Source organism: Danio rerio, chromosome 4 (genome assembly GCF_049306965.1).
Source record: "Danio rerio strain Tuebingen ecotype United States chromosome 4, GRCz12tu, whole genome shotgun sequence".
Lineage (NCBI taxonomy): Eukaryota > Metazoa > Chordata > Actinopteri > Cypriniformes > Danionidae > Danio > Danio rerio.
The window spans coordinates 18,618,401-18,630,642 of NC_133179.1; the positions used below are offsets into that span (position 1 = coordinate 18,618,401).

The window sequence follows — 12,242 nt, forward strand, 5'->3', positions numbered from 1 at the left end:
ATATAATATAATATAATACAATACAATATAATATAATATAATATAATATAATATAATATAATATAATATCATATAATATCATATAATACAATACAATACAATACAATATAATACAATACAATAGAATACAATATAATATAATATAATATAATATAATATAATATAATATAATATAATACAATATAATATAATATTATATTATATAATATAATACAATACAATATCATATCATATCATATCATATCATATCATACAATACAATACGATAAAATATAATATTATATAATATAATATAATATCATATCATATCATATCATATAATATCATATAATACAATACAATACAATACAATACAATACAATATAATATAATATAATATAATATAATATAATATAATATAATATAATACAATACAATACAATATAATATAATATAATATTATATAATATAATACAATACAATATCATATCATATCATATCATACGATACGATACGATACGATACGATACGATACAATATAATATAATATAATATAATATAATATAATATAATATGATATGATATAATATAATATAATATAATATAATATAATATAATATAATATAATATAATGGCCCATTGTCACAAACAGTGCTAATATAAGCATTAATTTATTTTAGGCTATTTAATTGGTTAGAAAGAATTTTATAAAAATGCTCCACTCAAAAGTGTAAAATATGTTAACAAATTTAGCCTTACTACTATTAATACCTAAAGTAATAAAATAAAACAAAATAAAATAAATCCAGGATAGTATTACCAGGCATTACACCAGAGGTGTTCTGGATTATTTTATAATTATTTTATAATATAAATATACTGTATTAGAAAAAAATAAACATAAACAAATAAACAAACAAATGAAAACATAAAAAATATAATTCATTTGTTTCTCATATTGATCTGCTTATAAGTCTTATTTCACACATGGATTAAAATGTACAAGTGTTATAATTATATTAACATTAATAAACTACTGATTATGGCTGCACGATATAGTAAAAAACTGACCTTGAAATGTTTTGTTTTTCTGCGATATTTATTGCAATATGATCACAATTATTTATACAGACTTAAATAGCTCAATTTGGAAAAAACTCATAATTTTATATTGATTGGGATGATTTCATAGGACAGTTAATCTGCATAAATAAAACAGCATTTTATTAATAATATTAGTTTAATAAGCAAATGTAAACAAATAGCACTGCATAGTCTTCATTGCATACACTTTATTGGTATACACAAATTATTTAAATGCACTTGCATTTTACAGGCCTTTAAAACAAAGCAAACTAGCAATTTTTCACTCTATTAAGGTTAAATGTCATAATGACACAACAATTTGGTTATTGGTCAGCTATGAATCCACTCAAATTTCCTGAGGGATGAATGAAACAAATTCAACATAGCAGAGCCTGCAACGTGACTATTGCATAGGATCATACTGCGATAATGATGCTAAAAACGATATATTGTGCAGCCCTACAACCGATGGCAGCAGGTACATTTCTAGAAGACACACAAACTACTACTAACAAGTGATTGTTAATTTTAGATGCTGCCTGACTGCGAGAGGAAAGCAAAAACTGGAAAAACACTCTTTGCAAAGGTAGATATTGCAGCATCCCCCACCAATAGTGACTGTATCTAAACTAAAAACAGCACAGTGGGCAAAAATGAGTGAGCAGTAACTCTTATAATTAGATCCTCTCTCTGTCTCTCTGTCTCCCTCCTCTCTACTTTTCCCATTCTTCCTGCACACATGCATCGGGGGATCAGTGTGCCAGACAAGCCTGTGCACAGCATTAATGGATATCAACAAATCGCAAAGTACACTGGCATCACCATGACTACCCCACCCCAGCACCAGCAATAACACTGCCATGGAAACAGCATCAACTGCCCACTCGGCCAGCAGTGCCGTAGGAGGATGCTGAGGAAATGACAGGCAGGAAGTGGCAGCCTTGGCACAAAACTGCCCGTGCCAAAACACTGACGTCTGCTGAGATGGTGCATTTGCAGCGGGCCTTGTGTAGAACCTCTGAATGTTTTTTTTTTTTTTTTATTTACCAGCAATTCAGGCATCGAGGACATTCCCACACACTGCTGGTTTAATGGCATGCTGAGTAGCTGAGCGGCACTTTAAAACGCTGTTAAAAGGTGGTTTGATGAGTAATTTAGTCACACTTTTACAGTAGTGCTTCTCACAGCAGCGGGATTCACTCTGCAGTTGGCCCAAACACTGTGAGCCAATCAAAAGAGAGGCCTCCTGCTGAATTAACATGTCTGTACAGGAGACGTGAAAGGGCGGGTGATCTAAACACTGATATCATTGGCTGAGAAAAGCCTAAAGACATCCATTCCCTTTGAAGAGAAAGCAAATCTTTTCCAAAGCTACACTTATTTGCTCACTCGGACACTAGACAATTTAACGGCTATATTTTTTCTGCATGTCAGCAATTTTCACAGATCATGTCTTTTTTATGTCTGCTAAGGGATTTAACGTGAAATATTTGTCTGCAAACCTAGTGTTTCTTAATTTAAAGGGATAGCTCAGCTAAAAATAAAAATGTATTCACACTCTAGTGGTTCAAAACATTTAAGAGATTCTTCTGTTCACAAAAAAGCTTTTTGAAGAAAGCTGAAAACTTTTTATTTCCATACTAAGAAAAAAAAATCCTATGGAGGTAAATGGTTAAAGGTTTCTGGCTTCAAAAAAATATCTTGCTCACCCTAAGAAAAGTGTGAAAAGATCCTACCCACCCCTCTCACAGTTTCGTCCAGCTGCTGCCATCAGCAAGAAGGTTTCGAAGTATTAGAGCCTGCTCGACTAGACTTCTCAACAGTTTCTTCCCACAGGCTGTAAGAGCCCTCAACTCCAGTCAATTTACCCCCTTTGAAATCTTATCCACTCCCCACCCCATATTCCTGAGTATGTCATACAGGTGAGTGGAACAAACCACCTGTAGAATAGACACCCTCTCATTTGCACTACAGACACTTTCTTTATTACTCCATGTTTCTTGAAAACACATTCTGGTGAGAAGAATTGACAAACCACCTGTAGAAATCTTCTTCTCTCTTATGCACCTGACACTTTATCCAAACTCTATCTTCCAAGAACTCAATAATGAAAACGATTTTTCCTATAAATGTACCTTAATCACGTTGTACTGCTAGCTTCAACCTTAACTCTTTTGCACAATATTAAACCTTAAATACCTCTTTTGCACATAATTCACCTTTATTACCTCTCTTGCACAATATCCTGCACAACTCGGAATCATGTAAAAGTACTTTTATAGCCTTATGTGTGTAGATAAGTATCTTATAGTATATGTTAGTTATGAGCTCTTATGTCCAGTGTTTGTATTTAGGATTAATTTATGTAGCACTGTTGTCCTGTGAGACACAACATTTCATTCCTCTGTAATGTATGTCCACACATGTAGCGGAATGACAATAAAGCACGACATGACTTGACAGAAACTCGTAAAGGTTTGAAACAAGTAACGGGTGAGTAAATGATGACAGAAATGTAATTTTGGGGTGAACTATCCCTTTAAACATGAGGGACCCAGTTCAGTTAAAATATAAAAAGAACACAAACAAAATGAACCAAAAACTGGACACAGTGACTATGTTTAAATGGACATCAGTAACTGAATTATTTGGCTCAATCTGAGTAAGACAATAACATGATTAAGGTGTTTACATGAGTTTTGAATGTTCCTTTCATGATCCAGTTTTACATGTTACAGAACATAATTCTATTAGCGTCATTGTGTCAGAAAGCTATCCACATATCCTCCAGAGCTTCATGAAATTTCTGGGTGTTTCATTCTTAATCTGTTGACTTTAACTGTATTTTGGCACTTTCACTTTCATTTATACACATTTCATGCATGCCCCTATAACAAACAAGATATTGGTTCTTCACTGACTCAAAAGGTGCAGAGAATAGTGTCAAACAGCTGTGTGTGTGTATAGACTATCCTGTCACAATATGCAACAAAAATCCTACACGATGGTGTTTGTTTAAGGTGTTTACATGTCTGTACTGCACTTCAATAATGCAACTAAGATCAGTATACTCCACATGTCTTAATTCGATCTCTGTTTAGTTAGATTATGACCTTAATCGGATTAATTTATTCAAAATCGCTGTATACATGGTAGAATATTAATAAGAGTATTGTCTTAATCGTATTTAAATTGTTCATGTAAACGCACTTAATGTCACAAGATGTGCCTATAAACTAGGGATGGGAAGATTAACCGATATGTATCGATACGCGGTCATGCGCGTGCACGATGCGAGTGCATCGGTAGAGCAGCAGAGGATGAATGAAATTTTGGAAGCAAATCGAGATGTATCGGTTTTTGCGAGATGCATCGGTTTTTCCAAGATACAGCTTATATTTTTAATATAGAATGTATTTTTTATTTATTAACAAGTGTTGTCAACCTGTTTTTGGCGCATAATTTAATCAAACTACATAAGATATGCCTTAGCAACGGACTTGCGGATGTGTACTGTTACACTACAACTCAGTGTATCAGGTGTGCGGATGAAGCTAGTGATGCGCCCTCAGAAAGCGCGAGAAGCAAAACAAACATTTTATTCCCCAATGAGTTCTAAACCTAAAGTGTGGCAACATTATGGATTTAAGGATGGACGACATGACAGGACAGATGCAATTTGCAAAATGTGCCGCGCATCTGTAAAATACACGGGCAGTACGACTAATCTGAAATCTCACTTGAAGCGGCGCCACGGTGTTGTTGTGGAAGCATCTTCCAGTGTTCCTGCATCCCCGGCTTCCTGCACTGCTTCAACTGTAGCTACCAGCTCCAAAAGCGGTGAGAAAAGTTTTTTTCCATGCGCAACAGTTCTGCTCGCTCTACGCCAATAACGAATGCTATTGCATTGTTCATCTGCAAAGATATTCAGCCTAGTGTCACGGAGAACGAAGGTTTTAAACACCTCCTGTTAATTTTTATTTAATTATACTTTTATTAGCCTGTTGTTTACAGTGACAGTGATGTTTCAAAGCAACATAACACTGCTAGTTCACGACTTTAAGTTTTGAATATTCAGTGGCAAAATATCTTTGTAAAACTTGTTTTCATAGTTGAAAAGTTAAATCACAATTCTTGTTGTGCAATGGTAAACCCTAATGTTGAAAGAGTGCAAATATATATATTTTTAATATATATTGCACTTATACAATCTGTTTATCTTGAAAATACTTAAATAATATGTGCTATATGTTCTAAAATGAACCTCTACTGTAAACTGACACTCTGGCTCTGAGAGAAAAGCCAGTTTGTAAAAATGGTCTTGGTTTTGCTTGGTTTATAAATAATCAAACTCATTCAATGGCACAGCATCCTCTTTCACATCATCTCATAAACTTGATGTAATTAGTTAGTGCTGAATTATCGCATTGTATCGTGATATGGGTGTGAATCGTATCGTGTTGCATCGCAATATGTCACAAATGTATCGCTAATATATCGGATCGTATTCTTTGTATCGAGATGCGTATCGGATCGGCATTATAGCTTAGATGCCCAACCCTACTATAAACAGAACAGAATGTTCATTCATAATCATAATGTTATGTTGGCTATTACAGTTCAATGGACGCTTCAAAAATGTGTCCCCTTGCAGCAGATGGTTTTGTGTGAGGAATTCCTAGCACAGTTTTGACTCTTTACAATATTTCAAAAGCTATTCATGAGTTCTCAACTTATGAACATACTATCAGACATACACAAAAGACTGACTATAAAAGCCACAGCCACATTAAAATGTATAAGTTTACTAGCAATTCACTGTGGCAAAGATGCTTTTATGATGAATGAAAGAACCATGTCTTTAAATAATGTGTAACCTTCACATTTAATAATGCATAAAAGGGAATAAAACGCAACATTTTAGAGCCATGTTTTACCAATAAGTCGAATATCTGTTGGTGTACAACAGACATTTAAACTAAACTAAGACTAAAAGTATTGGTCAAAAATCTATTCCGTTAACTGAAATAAAAGAAGAAAATGTACAATAACAGAAAACACAAAACTAGCTAAAACTAGCAACTGAAAAACTCATTTAAATGCATTTATATTTATCAAAAATAATAAGTTTTCAGAATTATTAAGCACTAATTCTGAGGTGGAAAATCTGACCTGTGGGTGTTTAAGAAAAGTACATACTGTAGATAGCACTTTTAAAGTCAAATGAAAAATAAAAATCTTCACTTGCCAAAAAAATTGTCTAAATTTTTCCTAATTTAGTGTCTGTTATTATTTTTTTATTACTAAAAGGTTTCACAAAAGTTAACATAAGCTGAGCATGCACTAAAGTTTGCTTTATGCACAATATGTTTTCGCTTTAAAACAGCATTTTAGAACAAAAATGATCCACGTCCATACTGGCATTTCATCTAGCGTTTCTGAAAAGCTCCCCGTCCACACAACACCACTGACAACGCACATCACATACCATACAAGCACTCTGGCATGCACCTAACACTGCTTCAATGTATTCTTGCATCTGAGCTCCAGGCAGTCAGCGGAAGCTCTGAGCACACCTCTCCGGCTGTCCAGGCCAGTGCATTCTGAATCTACCGCTGGATCTTATCTCTCTATACAGTAGTTGTTAAACACAATCTACTCTATAATTCATCTTTTGTAGACCTATACCTCATGATTTGGTCTTTTAAAACTATTAGACTATTTGTTCTCACGTAACATATCAATATACCTATTAATTTATTGAACCATATACACTGATTCCGCACGTTTATTTCCTATATTGTATAAACTTATTGTACTTTATAATTTTATAATTATTATTAAAATTATAGCTTACTGATTAGTATATTCAGCAAAAGAGACGGCTATTTCGTTTCACTGTGCATTTCCTCTGATAATCTGTATTGTGTGCATATAGCCTAATGTTTTATATTATTCAATGTAAATGAAAGGAGGCAGTTATTAGGCTCGATTTTGTTATAAATTTGCATACAGTGAAGATGACGGTCATATAAATATGTACATGATGCCTTAACATTTTTGGCGTCTGTTATTTTTAAGTTGTTAATGTAAAAATTAAAAAAGAAACAGTGCTTTATGTCATGTTTTCATTGCTACGTATTGCTACATTTTTATTGTACCTGCACCAGAAACAAACTAAAACTAAACTGAAATAAATTAATTACCAGCCAATTAAATAAATAGTATCAGAATACCAAACAAATTTAAGTCTTACCAGTGAGGGCGTAGTCTTCAGCTGACCCAGTTGAGCAGTTTGCAGGGCTGATTGGAGGGCTGGCAGGCGGGCTGGTGCTGAAGCTGGCATATCCCAGTGATGAGCTGACCTCCGAGGGATCCCCGCTGTGGTTCTGCAGGGGCTTCTGGACGTCCTGGGAGGAGGACAGTGATGTGCGTTGCTTTGGCTATAACAGAAAAGGGTTTAATGTTAGCATTAATAACTTACAAAGGACACTGTGATGAGCCTGCTCTATATTAGTCAAGATAATCCGGTCTCATGCAACAGACCCTTAAGTAACTCTATCTACATTTTAATGTAGAATGCACACTTCAATAAATTGAGGGTACTGAAGGCCTTTTGTGAGGCACCGCAGCTCTCTCGGAAAGCGATGATGTGCAATATAACCGATTACTGGCTGCTGGAGTCATCTAGGAGAGTGAGGTATCAAATCTCTGGACTATGAATATGAACGACAATAATTAAACTACAGATAATGAGGAGCTGCAGGCCGAGTGTGGTCATGTTTGACAGAGAAATGTTCATGTTCACAATTCAACCAGGATTTTATTAAACCTACAGAACAGACCAGCAATTTGGACACACCTTCTCATTCAAAAAGTTTTCTTCTTTTCATGACTATGACAATTGTAGATTCACACTGAAGGCATCAAACTATAACACATGTGGAATTTTGTACATAACAAAAAAGTGTGAAACAACTAATAATATGTTATATTCTAGGTTCTTCAAAGTAGCCACCTTTTGCTTTGATTACTGCTTCGCACACTTTTGGCATTCTCTGGATGAGCTTCAAGGGACAGTGCTAAAGTAATCTGGGTATTACTATGGTTGGCAATTGCTATGTTTTTCTAGTTGTTTGCTTGGGCTTGTTAGGGTGATCTAGGTAGTTGCCAAAATGTTCTCTGTGGTTGTGAGAGTGTTCCAAGGCAGTTGCTACGATGCTCTGAGTGCTTGTAAGGCAGAGGTAATAAGAGGGTTCTATCCAGTTGCTAGGGTATTTTGGGTGGTAATTAGGTGGTTATGTTGTTGCAAGATGGCTGCTAGTGTTCTGGTTTGTTTTATGCAGTTGGTTGTTGTGTTGTTTTTAGGCATCTGAAAAAAAGGTGTTCTGGGTGATTATGCAGTAGCTAAAATGTTATTAGATTGTTGCCAAGGTGTACTGAGTAACTACAAGGTGGTTACTAGGCATCTGCTAGAGTGTTGTGTGTGGTTGATTGTGTCTCGCTAGGCAAGGTTGCAGCAGGTTTGACCCTGGAAAGCCACATTTGTGCAGTTTTGATCTTGCTTTGATAAAAACTCACTTGTCTACAGCTTTCTAGTAACACTCAGATCCTGACTGGCTTGTTTAAGTGTGTCACTAGAGAGCAAAACAGGATCGTGGCTCTCCAAAATCAAAGTCCTGCGGTTGATGGTTAGGTGCTATGGTGTTCTGAGGTTTTGCTAGGGTGTTGCTAAACTGTTGAGCAGTTGCTTAGGTGTAAGATGAACTGTGTGGTTTATATGGAGATTCTAGAGTATTCTGCGTGGTTGCTAAAACTTTTTAAATAAACCATAAAATGCCAGTCAGTTTTGTTGCTACATTCTCAAAAATAAAGATACAAAATCTTACACTGGGGCAGTACCTTCTTAAAAGGTGTATTTTACCAAAACATACAAATGTGTACCTCACATTAACTAAAAGGTACAAAAGTAAACCTTAAAGATATAAAAGTGTACCCTAAACGTACTAAGGTCCACCAGTATGATTTAAAATTGTACCTTTTTAAAAGGTACCACTCCAGTGACTAATTTTGTACCTTTATTTCTGAGAGTGTAGGGAGCAGCTTGGCACTTAGATTTGAAAATACACTTTTTGGGTTTGGGTTGCTACAGTATATCACCATGGATCATTTTCACAAGAGATGATGAAACATTTAGCAGTCGTAAGCTTCTTAAATCCTCAAAGGAGGATTTTTCAAACATTTGTACATTTTTTACTTTTCTGGCTGCCAGTATTAGTTTCACACATTTATTTTCCTTTTTCTGAAAATAGTAATAACACTATCACTTATCTTTTGTTATTTTAAGAGTTTGCACTCGCATATTGCTTGATAATAATAGCAGGTTTGGCATGCTGTCCCGGGAGAGAACCCTGAGTTTGGAGATAATTGAGCCCAGGGTTCCCGCCTGGTCAATGAGCATGTAAGGGGGGTACGAGATCAGGTATTTCTCGAGAGCTCCCCCTGGTAAAGGAGGAAAGGGAAAGATGGAGTGGATGGGGGTTTCTTCGGAAAGTGAAGATAACAGAGAAGTTTTAGCTGGGCTACTTATAGTGAGTTGGAATTAATCTGACTGGCTTACTATTGATTATAGATGAGAGACCAGCTGCAATCAATCATATACCATGCTCCTATTGAAATTAGTTTGCGAAATTTCACTTAAATTCAAATAGGACTGCAAAAAAATATATATTTGTGGTTCTCTCTCATTCTGCACTCAAGTTTACCAAACTATAATGACTTCCACTGCTGAATAACCCAAAAATTTAAAAAGGGTCCATTTCATTACAAACATTATATCTTAAATGAAAGAATATAATAATGAAGTTGCTTTTACGAGAAACAGTCACAATATTGACATATCTAGCTAGACAGTTTGCGTACAGCAGATGGTTAAAACCCAAATGAGCAAATCCCGCCCCCAGTTTATAAGATATTCTGAGGACATCCCAGGGAAAATCAAATGCCCTACGCAACAGAGATTGTCTACAGGAGAGAAGTTTTGAAAAAGCCTGTCAGTAGGAGGTGGGATAGATGTGCGATACATATTGCTCAGTGAGAGGGAGAGCAAGACGGAGCGAGACAGGCAGAGAAAACAACAAAAAGAGATGAGTATGTGCACAGTCAAGCAGTTGTATAACCACAGGAAGCCTTACATAAGCATCATCTTCACTTCCTGTTGCATCGCAGGTGTCCAAACTGCCAAATTAATTAATTTGCATGAGAAGAATGTCTCTGATTTAAGTGACTTAATTTCACACGCAGGCATACAAAACGCACACGCAATTGGCAGAAACCTGGCTCCACTTGAAAACAGAGCTGGAAAAAAAAAGAAAAGAGAAAATGAAAGCTTTATGATTTAACTATTGTACTTTATCATTTTAAATATAATACTAAGGCTCTTTAATCTCTTCCTCTTTCTTTACACATTATAACAGAGTGGTCCCTTGCTATAATGCGGTTCACCTTTCGCGGCCTCACAGTTTTTTTTAGTGCAATTTGACATGCGTTATTATTTCTTTTACAGCGCATTGTGTTCTGCATCCAGATTGGCTGTAGACCATTGTTAATCAATCTCCTCCATGTCTCCTGTCAAATTAACATAAATCTTTGATCGCTAGCAGTGCGAGTTTCAACAAGAATGCAAAAAGGGTAGTAACTGTCCGTATCAAAAGCATCGTAAATGGGGTCGCACACCGGATAGGATTATATCAAGGTACACACCGGTGCCGTAAGACAGCGGTTGTTTGGGGTGCCCAGCTACGACTCAGGAGACTGTTCATATTTCTGCCGCACCACAGACCGCCGTCTATATAGTTTTATTTTAAATAACATGCAATGTGGGAGACTGGTGTGTGTTACTTCCAGCTGTCATATGCACGGCTCATCCGGTGTGCAACCCCCTTAAAGGTGCAGTATATGTAAATTTGACACCCAGTGGTAGCGCTAGGTATTGCACTCCTAAATCAAAACACATGCAAACGCAGATTGTGCCTGACTGTTGAGCAGGTATAATAAAGGCTCAAAAATAAAATGAAAATAAAATAAACTAAATTAGAACTTTAGAACTGTTACTCAGTGCAAGCCAAGTTACTAAACAAATATGAAGCATTCAGCATGTACATACAATGTAATAATTAGGTTATAAACCTTATCATTTTGTGAGTGCACAATTCTGTGATTCTGAATGGCTGTTTTTAAATTTCTGTCGTGTTTCATCTTGTGCAAACAGCCAAATTGATTATCAATGCAAATCTCATCATTTAGCATGTTGTTGGGACACGCGGTTACAATGTAACCTGCTTACCTAAGATTTACATTTGTACTATTTATATTATTTGCTGATTGATAACCTTATGTGGAACTCTAAATCTGTGTCTCATTTTGAAGTCTGCTACTGTCCACCAGATTTCAGTCACGGACGCATACTTTGATAGCCTTCATGACTAAATAAATGAAATGTGCGGTTTTCCAACAAGGCAACTGGGGTGCTGAAATATAATTGGCTAAACTGGCATTGGGTGGGTTAAAAGAACCAAAATAAAGATATCGTTCTGGCACGAAAAAAACATTTCAAAGGAGAATATCTGACTTCAGCATTGTTTTTCACATAAACAGAATGCTAATTTAGCATCTTTCTTAAATATCTGCAAACATATTATGGAATTTTTATGGTTTAGAAGAGTCAAAAACTTACATATAACATTAAGGATAGAGTCTGCTTTAGCTTTTTGGATCAGTGACTGCAAGAAAAAGAACACTGCTGGATCCGCACAAAAGCTAAAAAGCTTTATGAACCTTTTGCTGACAGCGATGAATGTTTGCACCTGACAACAAGTTTTCGTATTTTGGTTTCATTTTATATAATACTTATTTTTCTACAAATGTTTTAAAATGAGAGTGTTTGGCATGAGAGAAAAGTGTGAAAATGTTGCCTTCTGAGAAAAGGTATAAAGTCTGCAGTGAGGGTTTTTATAGTCTTAAGACATCTACAATAATTGTAGAAAATAAAACTGGCTAAGTGGATTTAACCTATCGCGAACTATTTTTAGAACGTAACACCAGAGAATAACAAGGGACCACTGTACATAACATTTTTTGCTGTTGTTATTTACATTTATATAATTTTTTCCTGTTAT

At 35.4% G+C, this 12,242-nt stretch overlaps 1 protein-coding gene across 19 annotated transcripts in view; it reads right to left on the minus strand.

Annotated features, from left to right (window-relative positions):
• Window positions 1-12,242, minus strand: part of anks1b (ankyrin repeat and sterile alpha motif domain containing 1B) — a 315,281-nt gene that overhangs the window by 141,637 nt on the left and 161,402 nt on the right. For all 19 annotated transcript variants that reach the window (XR_012401619.1, XR_012401620.1, XM_021475055.2 and 16 more), the window contains one exon: window positions 7,322-7,508. Coding sequence is in view for 15 of the 19 variants with exons in the window: in XM_021475055.2 (XP_021330730.1) it covers window positions 7,322-7,508 (187 nt within the window). In the remaining 4 variants the exon portion in view is untranslated. The remainder of the gene's footprint in view (window positions 1-7,321; window positions 7,509-12,242) is intronic.